This window comes from Puma concolor, chromosome D2 (genome assembly GCF_028749965.1).
Source record: "Puma concolor isolate L17-30 chromosome D2, mPumCon1.1.hap2, whole genome shotgun sequence".
NCBI lineage: Eukaryota > Metazoa > Chordata > Mammalia > Carnivora > Felidae > Puma > Puma concolor.
In genome coordinates this window covers 15,412,029-15,427,369 of record NC_141677.1, presented here as the reverse complement: position 1 = coordinate 15,427,369, position 15,341 = coordinate 15,412,029, and the positions used below count along the sequence as shown (strand labels likewise).

Sequence of the window (15,341 nt, the reverse complement as noted above, 5' to 3'; positions counted from 1 at the left end):
TCAATGATGACTGGTTAACACTATGGGAGATCTTAAGGACTGAATTTTATGGCCTTTATAACACTACAAGAGTAATGATCACAGTTAAAATAGTTCAGAGACTATTGTAGGCTCAGCTGAAGGTTTAATAAAGGCTTATGTAGCAGTCAGTGAACACAGCCTGGGACAGCTGCAAAGCATCCATTTAGATCAGGCTGGGAAATATAAATACCTAACAAGATATCACAATTCACCCATTCATCCATTTACCAGTGCCGGCTTGATCACCCATCTACCTAGCCTTCTACCATTTACTAGGGGGGGTAGTATTTAAAGTCAAATAAGAAGTCATGCCTGTTGCTGAGGAGTTCACTGCCTAACTATCAGGTACAGTGGTTCTCAGTGCAGGTAGGCCGGGGGATTCTATAGTTAGAAACAGGTTTCTGGGTGATACTGACATACAGACTCCTGCTGTCCTATTTTAGAACAGCTGGTCTAATGGGGGTACTTGAAATTATTATTTAAAAACATTTTTGAGCTTATTTATTTATTTTGAGAGAAACAGAGACAGTGTGGGCAGAGGAGGGGCAGAGAGAGAGAGAGAGAGAGAGAGAGAGAGAGAGAGAGAGAGAGAATAATGAGCAGGCTTCATGCTGTCAGCACAGAGCCCGATGCGGGGCTCGAACTCACGAAACTGTGAGATCATGACCTGACCCAAAAACCAAGAGTTGGACACTTAACTGACTGAGCCACCCAGGCACCCTAAAATTACTTTCAAGGCTTCATTTGGATGCCTCAAGAATATGAAGGAATTGTCAGCTTTTGGTTCTAAGAAGAATAGTTCTGTTGGTGTCATCTTGGATTTGAGACTATTTGGAGGGACATTGCTAAGGTGCTACTTTCTGATATTCGTGTCTGGAAAAAACATTATAGGGGATAGAGAGTATTATTACTTGAAACTGGACTCTCTCCAAACTCTTTGACTCTGCCTGATTCCCAACCCTTGTGTCCAGCCTCTGCCAACAGCCAGAACTGGAGGGCCTCAACCTGCAGGCTTAGCTTAAGGTCCCAGTCCTGAGGTTGGAAAGCGAGCAAACTTTAAGTCCTTCAGCTCGTTACCCCTGGGGGCAGCACTGGTACCCTCTTTGCTACTTTAGTTCTGATTGTAAGCCCTCATTCTAGAAACCGAGATGCGGCCTTGTTCCGGGAGGGCAGCAGGGTTAGCCAACATTGTGCCATACCAGAAACACCTACCACTAGAGAAAGCACTTGAGGTTCTGGATAAGGAGTCATCTCTGGGACTGGGTCCCCCCAAACTGGGCAAGAGGGCTACTACAGTCTCACTGTCTGTGTTCTTTATCCAGTGAGACTGATTTTCATCCCTGGATCTGAAGTCCAGGATTTTAAATACCAAAGGGCACAACTTGGCCTGGCCTAGCCATGACAGGTCTGAACTGGAAGGAAGGCAGAGTCTGATAAAGACAGGAAGGTTATATGACCATTTCATTCAGTGTCTGCTTTGTGTGACTATGAATCCACTCAATGTCCAACAGAGTGTTCAAATGTCTTTTATCTCAGCTTGCTCAATCTTTGGCAAATGTTAATTAATTTGTCCCCATCACCCCCCGAAAGGAAGAGCAGGTTTAAATTAGTATGCTTGGGATTATGCACAAGAATTGACTTGGGCACATAATGTTTAAGCAACATGACTTAATAAGCAAATCTGGGAAAGGATGTCTTTCTCATTCTCCTACTCGAACTTACTTGACCAGGCACTTCAACCTTCTGTCAGAGCAGCAAATCCACAGATTATCGAGAAGGATTTCCATTTGCAAATTCAGAGTTAATTTTATGTATGAAACTAATAACCCAACTGTGTGTCGTTAATGCTTTGCAAAAACATGGGCATCTTGACGGCATGATGACGCTGTGCTCCGTGTTTTTTTTTAATTGTGAGGCTTCTCCCGATAAATGCAGAGAGAGCACTGACAGTGATTAATCCCCCCTCCCTCAAGCACAAAACGATAGAGTATTTGCTAAATGAAATGACATGAGGCGGTTCATAAAGCTCTGAGCATGATGGTAAGAACTTTCCAGGGGGTTCAGGAACCCCTGGAACCACACTGTGCTTCCGTCATCTCATTAAAGCTCACTAAGTTCTTGCAGGAGCTTTTTCAAACCGACTGTCGTTTATTTGCAACATCACTTCAAGCAGATCTAACTTCATTTTCAGCCCACTCTGTAATAACCATCAAGTTCCTCCAGCGAGTTTGAGTAAAAGACCACCGTGGCTTACTTTTATGCGGCCAGTAAACTAGTAGATGCTGTACTACTGTAGCCTGTTTAGAGAAAATCCACCCGATTTTGAAATCATTGTGATTGAAATCATTACGAGAATAAACAACTGTTATCCACTTACTGGGTACCGAGTCTCCGGTAATTGCTTATTGAAAATGCATCAATAGTGAGGGCATTCAGAATTATTGCTGGGTACAGGATGTATTTTTCAAAACACTGAAGCCAGACATAGAGTCTTTCAAACCACATTAGATGGGCGATATCTGAAAGAAACATAAAAACCATTTAGAACTGATCAAGTTATTTTTCTTTAAGTACATGTAATAAGAAGGAATGTCCCCCCATTTCATTCAAAAGCTGCTCACTCAGAACTCCAGATTCTAGACAGGATACACCAATTTGCTTTCCAGGCAATCCTTAGCTTTGTTTCTACATAGTTCATAAATAATAACATACGGTAATATAGACCAGGGTCCCAATTCTTCAAGTTAGGTGATTTTTCCATATGGAATTATTCCTGGGACCCAGGAAGTAAGCGGTCCTGTATCAAGGTCTCTCAGAGGAAGTATGGGTGGACAGTGAGGGATGAAGGGTTGAAAAACAATCTCCTGGGCCCATCTCCTCTTCAGCTGGGGACACTTCCAAGGCTGGGCTTTCTTCTCCTTCTTCTTAATCTTTAAATCAACAATCAAATCCCCAGGACATACATACACATAAGAGAAAGCTGATCCCCAGGCCCCATCGTTATGAATGTATTACATTCTTGAGAACCCTTGTGACAACAGGAGCACCACGGGGAGTGACGTCTCTTCCCACGAGGGCTAAGGTTTTGAGTCAGACCAGTCTGGGTTTTCATTCAGACTCTACCAGCCACTGGTGCGTGACAGTGAACTGTTAACTCAATCTTTCTGAGCCTCGGCTTGTGCGCCCTGCCCACCCTCTGAGTCAGCTGCTGGGGAAGTGGCTGCCCCTCTTTCCCGCCACTCAGGGCAGGGAAAGACTCTGCTCCCCCTCGCGATGGGGTCATGTAGGATGTACACTTGCAGTGCCTGTCACCCCCCTCTGGCTACTTTTCTTTCTGAGAAGGAGGAGGAGTGGCTGGCTGGTCCGGTGGTCAGAGCACAAACTCCCTTAGGCCACAGCATCAGGAGGAGAGGAGAACACACATCCCTGACACAGGAGTGAAGTACAGAGCCAAGCTCTTTCCTGCTTCCATGAGGAGAGCACGCCTGGTTCAGCCCAGGGCCCGCCGGTAGGTCCATCTCACTCCCTGCTGAGTCTCTCTGCTACTAACTGTGAGGCTGAGACGGTCCCCAACCCACCAGCCAAACGGCCAGGAAAATGAATCAGACATGCCGGGGACTCAGTCTCTCCACCGAGTCTCAGAGGCCAAACCCCCAAAGGGCAAAGCTGACTCCATAGAACTTCTGGAATCACATTCCTCAACCATTTATAATATCAAACTTACACCTCAATAACCTATAGTAAAAAACAAAACATAACAAAACAAAACAAACAAGAGGGCCATGTCATTGTTACATTATTTGGATTACACAAGAATCCACTCATGAAGAACAGGTTGCACTCACACTTATCATTTGATTAAAAATATGAGAAGAGATCAGCATTCAGGAATCTGATTCACAAAGAATGGTGAGGACAGACACAGTGGGAATACCTCATGACATGGACAAGAAATAAGAACAAATATCCCAGGGATTCATCAGTAGAAGAGAGACGCAACAAGAAATCATCAAGATAAAAATAAGAAGAAACGTTAATGATACATGAAACGGGGAGGAAGACTGGGTAATGACCCAAGGAAAAGGAACACACTGATTTGAAAAGATATATGCAGCCCTGTGTTTACTGCAGCATTAATTACAGTAGCCAAGAAATGGAAGCAGCTCAAGAGTCCATCCACTGATGAATGGATAAAGAAGACGTGGAGTGTGTGTGTGTGTGTGTGTGTGTGTGTGTGTGTGTGTGTGTAACAGAATATTACTCAGCCATAAAAAAAGAATGAGATCTTGCCATCTGCAACAACATGGATGGAGCTAGAGGGTATTAACACTAAGTAGAATAAGTCAGTCAAAGAAAGACAAATACCACATGACTTCACTCACAGGTGGAGTTTAAGAAACAAAACAAAGAAACAAAAAAAATTAGACTCTTCTTTTTTTAGTTTATTCGTTTTGAGAGAGAGAGAGTGTGTGTGTGTGCACCCCCACAAGCAGGGGAGGGGCAGAGAGAGAGAATTCCAAGCAGGCTCCATGCTGTCAGCGCAGAGTCAGATTCGGGGCTCAAACTCACGAACCAAGAGATCATGACCCGGGCTGAAATCCAGAGTCGGATGCTTAACTGACCAAGCCACCTAGGTGCCCCCCCCCAAATCAGGCTCTTAAATGCAGAGAACAAACTGATGGTTACCATAGGGGAGGTGGGTGGGGGAATGGGTGATAGGTGATGGGGATTAAGAGTACACTTATCATGATGAGCACTGAGTAATGTAAACAACTGCTGAATCACGGTATTGTACACCCGAAACTAGTATAACGCTGCATGTTAGTTACACTTCAATTTAAAAGGTATATATATGCAATGGAATGTTGCTCAGCCCTAAAGAAGAATGAGATTTTGCCATTTGCAACAACATGGATGGACCTAGAGAAAAGTCAGACAGAGAAAGACAAATACCATACGATTTCACTTATATGCAGAATCTAGAAGACATAACAAATGAACAAAAACAGACACAGACTCTTAAATACAGAGAAAAAACTCTACCTAAACAGAGTGGAGGTGGGTGGGGCATGGGCAAAATAGGTGAAGACGTACAAACTTTCAGCTGTAGAACAGATAAGTCATGGGGATGAAAAGTACAGCATAGGGAATATAGTCCGTAATGTTGTAATAACTTTGTATGGTGACAGATGGTAGCCACACTTCCCATGGTGAGCGCAGCGTAATATATGGCATTGTCCATGTCACATACCTGAAACTAATGTAACACTGTATGTCAACTCTACTTCAATAATTAAAAAAACAGCAAGGATGTTGGGTAGGAATTTAACTTCGGGTATTCTTAATGGTGAATGCGCAGTGTTTTCCGGTATAGATTTGAAAATGGGCTGTTTCATAGGGAATTAAGGTGTTTTTTTTTTTACATATAATTAATGAAATCTAGGTATATTATTATATATTCTACATGCCGACAACAGGGTTCTCATCTTTTGTGAAAGTATATGAAAATTAGGAAAGACAAATTTTTATGATGTCTCCCCCATCCCTTTAGGCAAATGACAGGAACCTTACTTCTAGAGAAAACTGAGGCTATGAGACTCCAACAACTCATCTTCCCACCTGTCAGCTACGAATGTATTCACAGTTACATCCACCTGCTGGGTCCTCCTCACGTTGAGCGTCCACTGAAGCTCTGAGTCCCGTTCTTTCCTGATGGCTGGTTCAGGGGTCACTCCCCAGAGTAGCTCTTTCCTGTTGGCAAGTGGCAATATTCCAGTCTTTGCCAAATTGAAAACTTGCTTTCCACTCTACACCTCGCTCCCTCTGCCCTTTTTTTGCACAGCTTCTTGAAAAGGCTGTGAATGTCTGACCATCCCAGGCCCCTGTCTCCTATTTACTGCTGAAACTTCTGCGCCTGCATATTTGCAGCTACCCCTGGCCAGAACTGTGTATGGGGCAGCCACCTGTGACCTCCCAAAGGACAAATAATTGATCCTTCTCAGTCTACCTTACTAGACCTTTCTGGGCATAAAACATCGCTGGTCCTGCCTTCCGCAGAAAACTCTCTTTCCTTAGTTTCCCCATGCCACCTGTTCCTGCTTGCACTCAAACCTCTGATAGTACTTTTCCCATTTTCCCTGCAAACCCCTTTTCCCTTATTTGGTCATGTGCTCTCCTTGGACCTCTGTATTATTTTTTCTCATTTTCAACACCCTTAACTTTAATGATTCCATCCATGCTGAGGACACTCCCATCTGTAATTCTCAATCTTCTATCTGTCTCCTGGCCTCCAGATCTAAAGACTCAATGGATGGCTTCACCTGATGTCCCCAAGGAATCCCCAAATACATGTCAAAACTGAACTTGTCAGCCTCCACACACCTGCTCTTCCTCGAACATTCTTTATCTTATCTAATGACACCTGCATTCACTTAGCCATGCAGGCAATATACCTCGGAGTCATCCTAACCACAGCTGCATGTTGGAACTACCCGGGGACAAGGCAGAAAGACGCTGTCCTAGATCTGTGATTCTCAAACGTCGACATGCAAATAAATCACCTGGGGGAAATGCAGAAGCAGACCCAGTGGGTCTGGAACGGCGTCAGATCTTCTATACCTGCCACTTCGTAACTCTCTGGTCACGATCATCAGTTCTACACTCACTTAACTGGCGACCTGAAGTAGCCATGCTGGATTTTTCAAAAACGTTTTCATTGAACTTTTTCATATACAGAAACCTGCACATACCATACATGTACGGCCGTGTCCCTAGCACCTAGAGGAAGAAGAAACCCTCTTGAAGCCCCCCGTGTCTCTTCCAGTAACTGCCCCCAAGGTAACCAGTGCCCTAACCCCAAACACCACTGTTCCGTCTGCCTACTGTCCTTTTGTATCGTTTTCCCAACACTCTCCTTGAGATTCAGCCACATCTTTGTGTGTAATCATCATCTGCCCGTTCTCACTGCTGTACAATAATCTACTATATGAATAGACACAGGTTGTTTTTCAAAGCTGCTGTACATGAGCGTTCACGTTGTTTCCAGTTTAGAGCTGTCATGTAGAGTGCCACCATGAACATTCTTGGACAGGCCTTTTGGTAAACATGGGTATGCTTCCGGGGTATATATCTAGCTACAGAATTGCTAGGTTATTAAGTGTGTGTAGGAAGCTCTAGGAGATTTTCCAAAGTTATGGAGCCAATTTACACTCCCACAAACAGTGCAAAGAGTTCCTTCTGTTTGTTCACATCCTTGCCAAAACATTTTCTCTCTCTTTCATTTTAACTATGCTGTGGGTGTAGAGCGGTATCATGTTATGGTTTTATTTTGCATTTCTCTGATGACTAATGCAGTTAAGTACCTTTTCATGTGTTTACACCATTTGGCCATTTGGATACACACTTTTGTGAAGTGTGGCTCTCCATGTGCATTGCCTGGTTCTTTTTCCTCCTGGAGTAACGTCTTTTCCTTACTGATTTCTAGGATTAGATGTCTTTTCTTTACTGACTTCTAGGAGTTCTTTATATACCTTAGGTATGAGTCTTTACTCAGATATATGCATCAGAAAGATCTCCCATTTTATGGGTTATCACTCTCTTAATAGTCTCTTTTGTAGAAAAGAAATACTTAATTTTAATACGTTCCAATTTCTCATTTTTTTTTTCCTTTTGGAGTCTTTGGTGCTCTGCTCATTTTATTTTTTTAATCTTTATTTATTTTTGAGAGAGACAGAGCATGAACAGGAGAAGAACAGAGAGACAGGGAGACACAGAATCCGAAGCAGCCTCCAGGCTCTGAGCTGTCAGCACAGAGTCTGATGTGGAGCTCGCTCATGAACCGTGAGGTCATGACCTGAGCCAAAGTCCGATGCTTCACCTACTGAGCCACCCAGGTGCCCCTTTGTACTGTGTTTAAAAGACAAAGATCGTGAGCACATTCTCATGTTTTCCCCTGAGACGTTATTGTTTTACCTTTCACATTTAGATCTGCAAGCTATCTGGAATTGATTCTGTATGGTGTGAGATAGGGATTGAAACCGATTTTTTTCCCATGTGGATAACTGACCATCACAGTGTATTGAAAATAATTTCTTTTTTTAAATGTTTGTTTATTTGTTTGTTTATTTATTTATTTATTTATTTATTTTCAGAGAGAGAAAGCATGAGTTGGGAGGGGCAGAAAGAAAGAGAATCCCAAGCAGGCTCCACAGTGTCAGCACAGAGCCCAACGCGGGGCTCGATCTTTGAGATCATAACCTGAGCCAAGATCAAGAGTCAGATGCTTCACTGACTGAGCCACCCAGGCGCCCCATATTCGAAGTGTCTATTTCCTCCCACACGGCATTGAACCTCACTGTTGTCTATGCCTTTATATGTGCTGGGTGCCTTCCTGGAATGTCCTTCTGTATTTCCTGCTTGAGGAACTCCTGGTCTTGCCCGCCCCCCATGTCCCTGACCATTCCCAGTACAGTTGCTACCGGCCGTTTTCCAGGGCTGTGCACTCGGGAGTGTCCATCCCAGGGGAAGGGTCTAATCACTGACAGTGTTTAGAACCGTTGGCACAAGGTGAAAGTAAAAAAGGAGTCCAAACTGTAATTGGCATTATTATTGTTTTAAAATTCTTTAGAAACAACGCATGCCCCCCTTTCTGCCTGTGCTGGGCAGACCCTGCCATCTCCTCACCGCCGGTGGTCCACCATGCTGCCATATAGCAAGGACCCATGAAGCTTCTGCAAGACACTGAACCAGCATTCTGTATTACTAGCTTTAGTTTTCAAGCAGAATACATCATTCCTTTGTGCCATCACTATGCACTGTGAATTCTCTAATTATAGTACCTGTTACACCATGGAGCATTCATTTAAATATTAATCTCCCCACTAGACTGTGGGTTTGTCAAGAGTAGACGCTATGCCTCTGTCGGCTTAGAGTTCTGTAAACGTTCACCTATTATCTTATCATTTTTAGTGTTCAAGGGAACTCTGGATCGTTAAATCAAACAAAAAGCAGCCTCTTGGAATTACTCTTTGAATACAAAACAAAAAACTTTCTAACTATAACACATTAAGCAATATTTCCTATTTTAGTCTCTCCTAAAGTCCAATCGGGTACGTTTAGGTTTCCTTCTATGCACATTATTTTTTCTGATTTCTCAATTTATATGAAGTCAACAGTGTCAGATTGGGGCCGTCACATCAAATGCAATTCAATTCAGCCTGCTTATAAAAATACATTTACAGAGTTCTATCAACAATTGTCACCAATTCGGAGAAACATGACAACCTTAGCTAGATTCCTGCAAAAATATGTAAATTAAGGAAATATAAGCCAACCTCATGCTGCAGGGCTGTTAGAAAAACATCTGAATTAAAAGAAACATCCACAGCTCGTCACTGTAGAATGCTAGTGCCATGTGGATGGGGGAGTGCGATCCAGGCTTTCAAATGCTTGTCACATTTGCTATCAGCCCATGATGTTTTCCAGTGAGTGGGGCTGATTGGAGGGCAGGGACACAATTTCACTGCAGTCCTTGCAAGGATTTACGGCAGACAGTGATAACAAATACGGGTTTTCCATAAGAATTTGTTTCTCCATCGCAGAAACACACAAAGCAATGAATTTCAAAAAACATGTACAGAAATCACCAGTAAGATCTGAATTTACCATCCGTGCCTTTCCAAATATTGGAGAGCAGAGGTATCGATTCTGTGAGATTTAACCCTCTGTGGTACCTGGAAGGGAGGGATGTGTGTGGAAACTACAGCACAGGCACAGCTTTGAGGCATGTGACTAGATATCCTGGCTCTTCCCACGGGCAACCCACCGATTCTGAATCTCTGGATGAGAGGCCAGAGGAGGTGCTTTATACTGTCTGCACGCACCGGCAAGCACAGGTTTACGTACTGTACATTAAGAGGAAAACATTCTAGGTGAAGATTTATCCCAAGGCACGGCTTCCCTGACTGGTGTCAGGACATCCAGCCAAAGCGGGGGTGGAGAAGGATGTGGAAAGGGGGTTACAATAAACATACAGGAATAACAGCAGCATCACCAACTCCAAACTTTTGACTCCAGGTTCTGCTAATCCTTTATGTTGAAAGAAAATCAATTTCCCCGTAAATGTTCCATATCTCTATCCTCCTAGCAAGCTTGGGAATTTATTCCAACGAAACGTTACAATCTCTGGATGGTAGAAAACTCTTAACAGACAAGTCGAACTCATACTGAATGTTTATGTTTGGGAGTGGAGGGGAAGCAGAAAGGAAGAAGAATAATTACATGGGAGGAAACTAAAACAGCAATGTAATTCCAGAATTCTGAATTCTAAAAGACGACACTGAATCTTTTCTTATGGGGTGGCCACGAAAAGCTAATGAAAGGCAAAGCTTACAAATGCACTAGCATGAGAAACATGTTTCTTAGGGCCCCAAACTGCCTCAGTATTCATAGAAAGTCATGTGAGAAAGAAAATCTTTGCAATGGTATTTTATAACTGTCCTTTGGCAATGCCCTGAATATGCACAGAGACCATAAAAGACCTTCCTTGAGCATTAGTATTTCTCTCTTCCCTGGAATATTAGGCCCGTGAGGAAAAGAATGCAAACTAACTATGCCATTTACAAGTTATATACAACTTACTACAATTGAGTGCTTTAAATTTTCTCCAAGGCCTTTCAGCTTGTTTTATTTAGAAGCTTACGTTACTAAAAGAAGTCCTTCTCGATAATTAAAAGCGAATCAAAAACCTTCGGGATGTTTTTATCTTTAGGGAGACAATTTCCTCCAGTTCAAACCTTGAATTGCCACTTCGGCTGCAAGGATGCATGACTTCTCGCCTTCACAGGGGCCAGGCGTGTTCACAAACATTTCCAGACAGCTGTCGCTCGGTTCAAGCAGCCCCGTCACCCTGAGGCATCTAAGGCGGAGACGCCCCGCAAAATGGAATCACCACTTCCAGGCTGGTGGCATCCCCTCATTAGAGGCAATCGCTTTTCCCTACAAGGGCTTCTCCTTGTCATCTTTCTTGTTGGGCCGAATCTCACATCGCAAAGTCCTTAGCACTATCATGTACACGCCATGGTTTATTCTCTAGAAAAGGCTTCGCTTCCAAAGCCAGTAGCTTGAAGAGGGTAAGTAATCATCCTTAAACATAAAGCAAATCACGTTCCCCTGTTGCTCAAAGCCCTGTAATTCCACTTAGGATAAAGCCAAGGTCCTCGTGACTTTTCCGTTCCCGTTAGTCAGTACAGGATGTGCCCATGGGCCTTCTCCTGCCTGGAACCCTCTTCCTCCAGTTTAAGGGTTAATTCCCGTCTTTATCTTCCAAGCCTCCAATTAAATGTCAGCCTCCTCAAAGAAGCCTTTCTTGATCTTTCAGATCTAGCTCAGGATCCCTTTATACTCCGTCCCTTCACTGTACTTCAAACCCTGTACGTGTATATTAATCTGTGGGACGAAGGTCCACCTCTCTGCTACAGCCAGGGGGCGAGGCTGTTTTTCTCCAGCATGCTTGGGCATTTAGCCCTGGACGCTGTCCACAGGAGCCGCTCAGGAGATTCAGGCAACATCACCGATGAATCGACTCATAGTTCATTTAACTAAAGCAGACACCCAGAACAACAGAGTCTGAGGAGACGCTGGGGTTTCTGTGGTGTGGCAATGCCTGCCATGCAGGGGTTCGAGTTTCACCCCTGGCCATAGCGCACTTCTTCTCTCAGAAGGTTCACCCCAGGGTGAGGCCTTGCCACCCAGTGCTTCCCCCAACATTCTGCACAGTCCCTGGCCTGCGATAGGTTCTAGCATTATTTTTGAATGACTCAGTAATTATTACCAGGGTCAACACCCTGGTAAAACCTCTCAAAGAAATACAAGGTAGTAAAGAGCAACATTCAGGAATCAGAGTATTAAAACTGACATTTTTCAGAGAATAAAATTTTTCGTGGTTTCTTCAGTGGTTTTTGACTTTGGGGTCATGCTAGGAAAATTATTTTTCTCTTCCCAACCAAGATTATATAACTTGACCTATATTTTCTTGCAGTGCTATTCTGGTTCGTTCTTTCTTCTTTTCCTCCTTTAAAAAAATTTTTTTTAAATCTTTAATCCATCTGGAATTTAATTTGATACAAAGTCTAACTCAATTTTTAAAAATGTTTAGCTCATTTTCCCAAAACTTCCCACTGATTTTTTTTTCATTAATTCAGTGGGAATAAAAATGCATCCTTCACATCTCCTCAAAGGGATAGAGAGGCTCTCGGGAGAATCAATGCAATAATGTGCTTTCTCCTCTTGATAGAAAGGTCCTCTGCTAATACAAAATCATAGTATTTAAAACTAAAATACTGTTGAAATCATTTATTAATTTTTCACATGAAGAAGGTTAGGTCAAAAATTTTCATGTGAAAAGCATTAAGAGCAACTTTCAAATGTTCTCACTAGGAGCACAGGAGGGAAGATGTTTCTTGTTAGAACAGCCGTCTTGTCAAAAGCAAGGATTATGCTCTTACTAATTTTTGCATTCTCAACACCAAACACAGTGCCTAGTACAATGCAGGTACTCAGTGAATGTCTAATCTGCAAAATCGTAATTTCTCCCCCAAGGGAAGTGTGATTTGTATGTTTTAAAGCCATCTAGGAACCTACGAGGAGTATGCACTTGTAAGGAATGCGTAAGTTACAAGATCGCTTTAAAACACCATTTCCGTTGTTCCGCGGGCATCTCCGTATATTTTCCTATCATAGAGCACTCTGTGGGTTAAGCGCTTCAGATAAGACCCCAGTGCATGCACATCAGGGAGACTAAGTCAGCACTCATCATAGTGACGTCACCCACTGCAGCTGAGAACTAACATCACTCCTCCCAATGGCCTGATTCTGCGCTTCTATGCACACTGGGCCGCAAGAGCCCAAAGCTGCCACATTCCATCCTGCATACATCACATGCATATTTAGGCCTCTTGATTTTTAGTGTTAGGTTTTTTTTTTTTTTTTGACACTTCTCCAATTACTGGCCATTCGTTTTATTTCCACATTGTTTTCGATGTATCCGCAGTCTAAAAGAACCCCACCGGGCACTTGGGTAAACACCCTGTGGCTTGCTCGAAAGCGGAGGTTGGCAGCTGACCATTGAGCCCTGTCCCCAGACCCTCTCCTTCTTGAGGCTGGCCAGCACTGGCCTGTGCTTCCCCAGGCCTCCTGTAGCCTCGCTCCCCTTTGAGCAGAGGCAACTGAATCCCACCTTCCTTTTTCTCCTGCCGCAGTGTGAAGCTGGTTCCACTCCAGCCACCTCCAGACTGACACAGAGAGAGAAGTTCCCCAGTTGACTAGAAGGAGAACAGAGCGGGAGAGTGAAATGAAGCAGTGCCTGGCAGAGGGGGGAAGAAAAGGAGGGGAAGAGAAGGTACATGAGGAGAATAACAACAGAGGGAATAATTAATAAGGCAGGCTGCCAGCTGACAGGCTATTTTTTGACCCATCAGCTCTAAGCCATTTCGCTGGAATGCACTGTCCCATGCAGGCATCATAGCAAAGGGGACTGGTACTCAGCTGACACTAGTTCAGTTCATGCTCCAAACTATTTTAGTCACTTTGAACTAAAGAGGCTTTGAAGGGCTTTTCAGGTCTCTCCCTACCACCTGATGTTAGCAACCCGTTATGCAGGCCAAAAAAGGAAGAGGTAAGAGGTAAGAAGAAGAAGAGGTAAGCTCTTCTTCCCAGAGCTATAGCGTCTCCTCGTCACGCATACAAAGACGAGACCTTCCCAAAGACCCCAACACAGCCTTTATGTTTTGAAATCAAACATTGCCTGTCATGCCACAAAGGACTTTTACATAGATTATTGGGTTTGATTTAATCACCATGGAGATTCTGTGAATGAGGTCATTCAGGCAGTACGATCACCTATTGACAAAAATTTCAAAACCATTGAACATATATATCCAAATGATAAAGGGCCACCAGCCATCTACCACAATGGATGAAATGAGGCACAAAGCAAGGTGCGCAATGATTGAATTTAACTCTGGGGAACAGGAGGAGGAGATGTATATACTTACTGAATGCATTCTGCCTGCCAAGGGCTATGCCAATATTCTATTCTTATTATCTTGATTCGTTTCATCCCCCAACAAATCTTTCTTGTAGGAACCCCCAATTATAAATGACAAAATTGAATCATGATGGTTAAGCACAATTAATATGTGACAGAGCCAAAATCTGACCCCATTCTCTGGGCCATGACACTTTAATTCCCTCCTTAATGTCCCAAGAGCTTCCCGCAGGGGAAAATCCAGTCACATATAAAGGACCGGGGTGGGGGGGAGGGGTCAGAAAGTCATCAGACTTTCCAACAGCAGCAGCAGAAGCTGGGCGACAGGAGACATTACCTTGGAATTCTTACAGAAGCGTTTGCCTCCTTAGTCGCTCCGTAATACAAACTAACTATCCATTAGTACAAAGTACAGAGTAGAATGGAAATGCTTGGAGATATACAAAGCCTCCTAAAGTGACTGACGGATTTGCTTCATTCACAAAGAGGGAGTAAACAAGGAACAATTGGAGCAGGTTCCGGGAGGGAGTCTAGGGAGATGGGAACCAGTAGATCACCTGGCAGGTTTGCCTGAAGGGAAAACTGAACTGAGAGACGTTTTCCATAGCTATTGGAAACGTTAGCAAGTACGAAAACAGAAATCTGAACAAGAAAGGAAAGATAATCATGGTACACTACTGGGCCAGAAGCGAACGACAATGGAACAACCATAGACTTAGCAGAAAAACAAAACCCTGAGTATTTGTTCAGAGAATATTAAAACCATACCGTGAGGAAGGAGAAAGGGAAGATGTTAACGTACGAGGGAAGATAAAAGAGAGGAATCCTTATTCAGAACAGGAAGTCAGTAGATAGGCAAATCTGAAATATCAAGACACAGGAGAACATGCACCTCACTTGGAAGAATTATGGTAAGGACCAGAAGAAATACCTAAAGGATAGAAAGGACTTTTTCATGGAGAGGGAGAATCAGACATGGCAAAAAGTTGACAAGAGTCTGCTGCTTTTCATTACAACTCGTACTGTTTGATTTTTAATCTAGGTTATTACCTTGTTATAAATGCAAAATACATTAGAAAAAGAAATATCTCTCAGAACCAGGTCTCCCACATGTTGAAACCAGTCTATCTGCAAATCACAGGCAAGATTTGCTAAAATGCAAAGTCAGTCTCACTTAAGAATGACAAAATTGGGACTGGTTCGTGAATTAGTTTCATTAGAGTGAATTTTTTTTTTTAATTTTTTTTTCAACGTTTATTTATTTTTGGGACAGAGA

The 15,341-nt window shown here is 43.2% G+C and overlaps 1 protein-coding gene across 4 annotated transcripts in view; it reads right to left on the bottom strand.

Annotated features, from left to right (window-relative positions):
• Nucleotides 1-15,341, bottom strand: part of PCNX2 (pecanex 2) — a 303,804-nt gene that overhangs the window by 126,003 nt on the left and 162,460 nt on the right. For all 4 annotated transcript variants that reach the window (XM_086679664.1, XM_086679662.1, XM_086679661.1 and 1 more), the window contains exon 20: nt 2,399-2,540. In XM_086679664.1, coding sequence (XP_086535790.1) covers nt 2,399-2,540 — 142 coding nt within the window. The remainder of the gene's footprint in view (nt 1-2,398; nt 2,541-15,341) is intronic.